The sequence below is a fragment of the Brachyhypopomus gauderio genome, chromosome 7, assembly GCF_052324685.1.
Source record: "Brachyhypopomus gauderio isolate BG-103 chromosome 7, BGAUD_0.2, whole genome shotgun sequence".
Taxonomy (NCBI): Eukaryota; Metazoa; Chordata; class Actinopteri; order Gymnotiformes; family Hypopomidae; genus Brachyhypopomus; species Brachyhypopomus gauderio.
This window is the reverse complement of record NC_135217.1, coordinates 9495786-9504000: the sequence shown is the minus strand read 5'-3', so window position 1 is coordinate 9504000 and position 8215 is coordinate 9495786. Positions and strand designations below refer to the sequence as shown.

General features: G+C 44.3%; 1 protein-coding gene across 1 annotated transcript; it reads right to left on the bottom strand.

The window, feature by feature from the left end:
* Positions 1–372: 372 nt before the first annotated feature.
* tmem250 (transmembrane protein 250) lies at positions 373–2046 on the bottom strand. The gene is made up of 2 exons (XM_077011475.1): positions 1868–2046; positions 373–1461 (listed from the first exon to the last, which is right to left on the bottom strand). Exon 2 carries the CDS (start codon positions 1286–1288, stop codon positions 869–871), a length of 420 nt encoding a protein of 139 aa, XP_076867590.1. The 5' UTR covers positions 1289–1461; positions 1868–2046; the 3' UTR covers positions 373–868.
* Positions 2047–8215: the final 6169 nt, after the last annotated feature.

Genomic DNA, 8215 nt, shown 5'->3' with positions numbered 1-8215 from the left:
GACTTTTGACAGGAGATCTACGTCATATCAACACTGGTTTGTAGATGCTAAGCCTGTTAGGTTTGACATATGCACAAAGCCTCAAAGTCAATCTGGCTTCATTTTCGAAACAAAAGAGAGCGCTTGGCCAAGTATGAGGCGTATGACGTCTGGATGCCTGAACAATAGCAGACTGTGCAAATGCCTTTCAGGCTCATGCCAAGCTGGTGCTCGAACGCAGCACAGAGCAACACGGGGCATCGGACTCATGGTCGGCCTGGCATCAGAACGGGCCTGGAGTAAGTGGCCTGGGCAAAGGAAAAGAGGGCAAATGGATGGGTCTGTGTCCGACTGGGATGAAGGGCAGTGTGGGAAATGTGACAGACAACTGACTACAATCCAGCTTTAATCTAGATCATATGACGACTCCATACATTACATGGCTGTTTGACACACTCACACAAAACAACAAAAAGACATAATTTTGTTGTGACTGATGATAGATGCTGAGGACAAAGCATGGCACTTTCTCCACTTAGGTAATAAAGATACCATCACTGCATTTTTACTAAACTATTATTAAAACTTATTAAGGCTCCTGAATGCAGCCTTAGTGTTAAACACTTATATCTACAATATAACATTTAGACTTAACACATTCAGTCAATGCCTGCAAGGTTTGTTTTGACAAAACTGAGCTGGGTCTCAGCAGCTCTTGTGAGCGGGTCCTGTAGTCTTTAAATAAGTTCAACATGGCCCGGTTGTGCATGGCCATCATCACACAGCAATTCACGAACACAGAAAAACAGATGGCACATTGAGAGGAGCCGACCAGATCCCCGAGATCTGTGACGCCCCAAAAGCGAAAGACGTCCGCCCCGAACGCCATTTACATGTCCACAAAGACCATGAAGCACCATCCGAGACCTCCAACCAGAAACATGGTGACGTGCATGCAATATATGAAGATCTCGTTCACGATGCCGAAGTCCAGTCGTCTGTGGCCTAACAGCAGCAGGATGACCGACAGCTTGTACTGGAGGCGCAAGAAGACCCGCACGCAGACGTACTGCAGGCAGAGCAGTGCGGAGAGCGCCACCCACAGGAGGGAGGTGAACAGGCTGCAGCCGAAATAGAGGAGGAAGCGGACGAAGCTGTATATCCAGCGTGACTTCAGGTAGAGGTCGAAGTTGTTGTACTTGGTGCGCACCAGCTGGGAAGCGCGTGCGGGGCCACAGGCCGAATGCATGCAGGTGGTGTGGGGGCCATGGAAGGAGCGCACCCGCCGCGGGATGGGGATCACAGGCATGAGTGGGCTGGGCGATCCCCTGGCTTCAGGAAGGCCCACTGGCAGGACTCCTCCGATGCCTCATGGGTTGCTTTAGTCATTACAGTGTACGAGGAGTGGGCTATAATCTTGAGATCGGTGTAAGACAGCTGTTAGTCGCCTGCATGACAGTTAGCTGGGGTCTCCTCCTGACTCTAAAGACAAAAACAAATAATTTTTTTAAGCAATTCACTTCAAAACACTGCTATACATGTCAGATGGCTAGCTAACTAGACTAACATACTTAGACTAACATACTTAGCTAGCTAACTCACCTAGCTTATATGTGTATTACAACAGCTCGTTTAACACATTTTAAAAGTTGGGGTGGATGTAAGTTCAGTAGAATTAAGAACCGAGAAAGCAAAGACAGGAAGGTATCTGTGTATCTATCTTCCTAGTGTTACTCGGAAAATAACCGGTTTGTTAGCTGGACTGTACTGTGTTTAGTGACTGTTATTCTGCGTGTACTCATAATGTGTGTAGTGAACTAGCCGGGGAGCTAACTAGCACAGTTAGCATTCAGCACCAGCTCAAGCCAATGGAGAAACGCACACGTACCTTGTATACACGAATATGCGGCTTCAGACTCATTTACTTTATCTCAGACAATTTGATATTATACAGCAAGATAGCCAGAAGCTTTAAATTTCAGTAACGTTTTCAGACGTTAACAATAAGCACAAAGACGACCATTAGCAAGCCGGAGTTTAGCGCTTCGATAAGAGGCACAAAATACGTCTGGTCGTAAAACACGGTTATCTCTGGTTGTCATGACAACAGTGGGACGATTTAAAGGACAAGAGCCAGAGTGAAACATCAGTCATTCTCAAACTCAGTTCTGAGGATCGCATGTGCTGCACATTTTGTACTGTTTTGTACGAACATTGATATTTTAATAGTTACATCTTGAGATGTGCTATTACATTTGTGTGAAAAGAGGGCCAATTGAGAAAATGTCAGTGCTGCTCCCAGGAATGAGTCACACATGTCTGGTAACATCTCACATCTCTCACTATGAGCCTTATAGAAGATATAGCCATCTTAACAAAACATTTTATAGCTTGCAAAACCTTATACAATGCAACTTTTCAAAATGCAACATTACACCTGTCTGACTACATTGAATCTTATTAAGAAATTGCACAATACCTTACAGAAGCTACAAGAGAGATTAAAGACATAAGAACGTCAGACTGGCTCTACGTTGGGATGTAATGTCTGCTCATGTCACATCACTTCAGGTCCTCCATTGTTTGTCTGGAGCCTCCTGAAGAACAAACCTCACAATTGGCTGGCTGATGTCAAAGCACTTTGTACATATAGTCCACTTAAACTTCTCCACAGGATAAAATCTTTGACTCCAGAAGTTCTCCTCAGGTCAGACGAGGCTGTCAGATGACCATACATAGCACTTTCGATAAACCTCTTTGATTAACCGCCCGTACTAGATCCTGATGCTGATGTGGGTGTCTTTGCGGTAATAACACAGTAAAGATCTGCATGATCTTTGTGATTTTTAGCTCTGCATGTTAATATCTTCACGAATCCAAGATGGCACGCCCACAGCGTCTTACCTCTCACGTACAGTATGTGAGGGGGAGTGTGGGGAAACTTCCTTTCACCTCTGTCTAACTCCTCTAGCACGCCAGGCTGCAGTGAGCAGATTTATGGCAGGGCTGCGAGATTGCATCCTGCATGTTGTCAGCTGCCCAGACAGTGTGGGGAGAGAGCTCACTGCTGCTAGATCCGTCATAAACAGGCATTCGTAAACAGGCCTTCGTTACGCTCGTTAATGGGCTGGCTGATCACTTTCCACAGGATTTAAGGATATGTTATGCAAAATCAGGAAAACAAACCTTATTATACTTCATCAAAAATGCGTAAAGCTGTCGTGCAGGTAAATAAATTCTCTCCATTAACCCGCTTGAAGATTGTGATTGCTTTTACTAATTTAATCAAGGGTGTAATAATTTGAGTGCCAGCCAGGACTGATGGCAGTTCTTGCCCCAGAATCTGAGGGAAAATGGAGTATAGTTTAGCCTTAACAGCATACTTGCACCGTGCCAGGAGGGGTTTGGACAGGTTTATGAATGATGGCCTCAGTTATTTGGGGTAATGGTTGAGCAAAGCTGTCTTTATGTAATAGACTATGATGTATAAATATAAATACATCTGAGGAAGATTCCAGGTAAGTAAAGCAGAAGCACATTGCACTGCTGGTGAAGACCTCAGTCTGTCCCGTTTCTTCTCTCTCTCTCTCTCTCTCTCTCTCTCTCTCTCTCTCTCTCTCTCTATATTTTTATAGGACTTAAAATAATTCTGTCATTCTCTGAAACTTTTCTATATTACCACTAGGGGGCAGCATGTCTCAATTTTTATTCTACTATTCTAACCTGCTTTCTATCCGGCTCGTCGGATATGACATTGTGAAAAAAGTTGCAAACAAAAGTAAACGTAAACATTTGGACATTATTCCACCGTTTGCAGAGAACTTACATATTCATCACAGCAAAGGTTAAAACACCGAGCCATCTTTATTGCCAGTTTTGACTCCCCTTTTAACCAATTTTTGAAGTTAACTCATTCGTTGAATAAAAAAAGACCCATAGACCTGTATCGTAAATTTTATAAAATCACGTTTGGAATGAATCGAAGTCATGATAGCCCTGTATATTTTACATTTTAACAGTTGGAATTTTGTAATATTGTCATTTTATCAGTCTGCTGGCTGTGTTAATGCTTGATAGGAGCTTTGGAAAGAAGGCTGAAGCAAACGGGGGGTGCACAGGCATTTACAAATGTCATTGGTCTCACAGATGCAATCCTTCAGTAGGCATGGAGCACGAGATTAAGGAGAAAGATGTCAAAATCCTCTTACCAACCCCAAATACACTGGTAGCAGATCAATTAATTCATTAACTAAGTAGAGGTCAGAGCCAATACTTTAGGCGAGATAAATTAAATCAATTATGAGTGACTAATACGAACAGAGCGACTTTAATGAAAGAAAGTTTAATTAAGGTGGTGCTGGGGTTAAAGACCCGTTTAATACTGCCATAAAGAAACAACAGTTATGCAGACATACAAAAATGCACGCACGCACGCACGCACACACGCACGCACACACACCGATATGTTTTCTCTCTCACTCTCAGAATCTCACCTGGCCTGTATGGCCAGACTTCATAGTGAAAAACAATATAGAGAATGTGTTGTGGAGAGTGTTGGTGAGCGATTGTATTTTGCTGTAATGTGATGTGGTCCTTCTCCTTCTGGATTAGAGGCCAACAGGAAATAGAAAACAAGCAGACCTTTTCTGAAGCAAACGGAATGGCCTTTATATTTCATTCTTATGTTATGTATGTTCTGTTATGCATTACATGGTATTTCTATTATTCATGCAGTAACTTCAAAATAAAGCTCTGCTACTCACAAATTATTATTTTAGTGTTTTTCCTCTTCAAACATAAGCCAACTGCACACACGCATACACACCCAAGTGTGCACGCACACACACACTCAAGCACGCACGCACACACACACACACACACACACACACACACACACACACACACACACACACACACACACACACACACACACACACACAGACACACACACACACACACACACAGACACACACACACACACACACACACACACACACACACACACACACACACACACAAATACCCACAAACCAGCTGTTACCATTAAATCTGCCTTCCTACTCTCAGCACTCACATTATTTATTGCTACCATTTTAGTCACTTTGTTACCAAAGCTGCATATTTTTGCATATATTAGCATGTCCGCATGCATATGGAAACTTTCCTTTCAGAGCAGGTTAAACTGCAGTATAGAATGTAAAGACAAAATGTTAGACTTTCTCTGTTACTAGCTTTCTGTACAATTAAAACGAACCAATCAGGAACCACCTTCAGAACTGTCTGTTGTCCATGGAACCCAGTTCTCTGCAGTCATCCACATGCTCAGTGTTTCATCCCCCTACTCCCCCTTCTCGGACAAGGACAGAGTGTTAATCCCTGCCATAAAGGGATTGGCACCAGATTACTGTCCCCAAAAACATCTGCAGTTGTTTGGATCAGGGCCTCTGCATGAGGGGCTCGGGGACTGGACCCCACATTTCCTGGATTTCTGATGTTAGATTTGGTCCATGCCAGTGTGGTCTGGAGCTGTGTGAAGACTGGAGATCTTGGAGTGAAGAGGCTTGTGACATACAGAATACACACATGCTGTGTTTGTGACTGAGGGGGAACAACACAGTCCTCACTCACACCAGAACCAGGTTTTTAGACTTTACACGAACAGACATATAAACAGCACAGAAACATCCTATTCCATATTTACTGGGTGTCATGTCAAGGTATTTATATATTTCTATATTTTATTGTGTTCCTATATTTCATAATGGAAAACACCAAAATTCAGAGATACACAATATCTACGCCCCCTCTCCAACACGCTGGTAGTATGTTAACCACTGTTTCTTAAACACTCTGACAGTATGTTAATTATTGTTTAATTTGAGCTTCTTTTTTTTTTTTGAAAAAAATGATAACATAAGGATTAAAATAGGCAGTGATGCCTATCTTAATGATAGCATAGGCAGCAACAGGAAGTACATGCTGCAGCCATAGTCAATATGGTATGAAATATATAAAGGAGGAGAGAGAGAGAGAGAGAGAGAGAGAGAAAGAGAGAGAGAGAGATACATACTGACTAGATGCCAGCGAGAGTGCAAAATCCTGCATGCATTTGCTTTTCGGGAGTAAAATAAAGCATATAGAGGAGGCCATGAATGTCTGGAGCAGGATTTAGAGCGGGGCAGGCGAGCAGGGAGCACCGTGCTGGCTGCCGCAGCCACGCTTACTCGGCAGGGGGATGAGACCTGCATCAACACACTGATTTATGCCGCCGAACAGATGGTGGAGAAATTGCTCTGTTTGGAAAAGGACGCACAGTTCATTCACGTCTGCAGCGTGCGGTTTAGCGTCCCGTCTGCTACGTGGTACGGAGAGGCAGAATGGAAGTTGTTTAACAGAGTGTTTTGTTATGGACAGGACGAAGTGAGACTTTGACTAATGTTATAAACAGGTTCTGCACAGTGGTTGTGTGTGTGTGTGTGTGCGCGCGCGTGTGTGTGTGTGTGTGTGTGTGTGTGTGTGTGTGTGTGTGTAAGCTTATAGTATGCATTTTGTGTTGGGAGCTGTGATTATTGGGCGTGTGGGGGTTTGTGGGCAGATGTGCTCACCATAAACAGCTGTGTGAAGGCAGAAGCCTCTTGGTGTTGGGCACATACCCTGCAGTCACAGCTGTTCAACACCGGCCAGCTTAAGGTCCTGTCACACATTTAGCCAAAGTCTCAGCAAGATGGCTCAGGAGACTCTTGTGGAGTTTACTGTGCTAATCCCAGCGCTGGCTGTCGTCATCTGTCACCCAAATCTCCAATCCCCAGTCTGATTAGCGCGCCAGGACTTCTGGACCAGGCTGCCTGCAGAGACACATCCCAGACTGCACTCAGATCAGCATTTATTCCTATGACATTTTACACAACAGACATTGTCACAAAGCAGCTTTGCCTAGATCCTGGCTGGGAGCCTGAATGAGAACACAGGGAGAATCTCCCTGAGACGAGCCGAGATAGAAACCTCCCGAGGAGCCAGCAATCTGAAAGGGAAGCGAACAAATAGCAAAGTCACACTGCAGCCAGCCAGCAATCAACTGGTTTAATTAGTGTTTAATTATGTGACGGGCATTTAATTAATTGGTCTTAATTGATGAGGGATTTCACCCATACCAGACTACTGATGATAGTGGAGAGCTATAGACAGGGCCGGCGCCAGAACATATACAGTGAGGGCCCCCCGTGGCGCCGGCCCTGGCTATAGATGAACATGACGGCCTTTCTCATTATGATGTTGGTCGAAAAACAAGATGCTTATCTTGTGTAAGGTGTTTTAGTTAACATAAACAAAACACTTAAACCACTTACTCTACTTTTCACCTCTGCTTGGGCTGGTAAGCTCTTTTAGCCAACCTCTATTACACCACTGGACCATGTGTGCAGCAACTAGCAACTAGCATTTGGGGACTTAAGTCTGAATGGACAGGGCAAATCAGACATATCAGGACATATCAGACAGCTCTCACTCAAATCACGGGCCCCTGCTTTACAGCTATTGTCCATAAAGCTAATGCCATAAAAGATTATGAAAATCAATTTATGCATATTTGAAATCATTGATTCCTCATGCATCCCATATGCAGTATGGATTTATTGTACCCAGCAAAATTTACATACATAAACATATGCTTCACTCAATTAACGTGGCCACAGATTCACAAAACAGTGGCACAAGCGGAGACTGTCCAGCAGCAGGAACTGTCCAGGAGCAGGGACTGTCCAGAAGTGGGGATCAAACGTTAACACTCCACAGAGTTAGAGCTGCACATCCTTAGCATATTGAGAAGGTTCGTTAAGGCCGTTAACTGTAATTGCACTTCTGGCAGGGGGGAGGGGGAGAGGTCAGAGCTAACGAGACTTGCCTCCATGAATGGCAACACCGGCGTCGACATTTAAAGCACATTCAGGGTTAGACACATGCGGTCCATATGGGACACATGCTAGGGCTAAAGACACTGACTGCCATTAGCGTGATTGGCCACAGAGGTCAACAGGAGTCAAGCGTCATGTCGATTGTGTGAGTGGCCCTATCGGACACTGTCGGCCAGGGTCGCGTTAGGCTCCTTTACGCTGAATTATGTGTGTGCCGGGGTCCTGCCATATTACTGCCACAAAATCCATGATTTCACTTCATATGATTTACAGACATCGAGCACTTGTGGCTTTTGAGCGTACAGTGGAAATGTCAGTGGGAACAT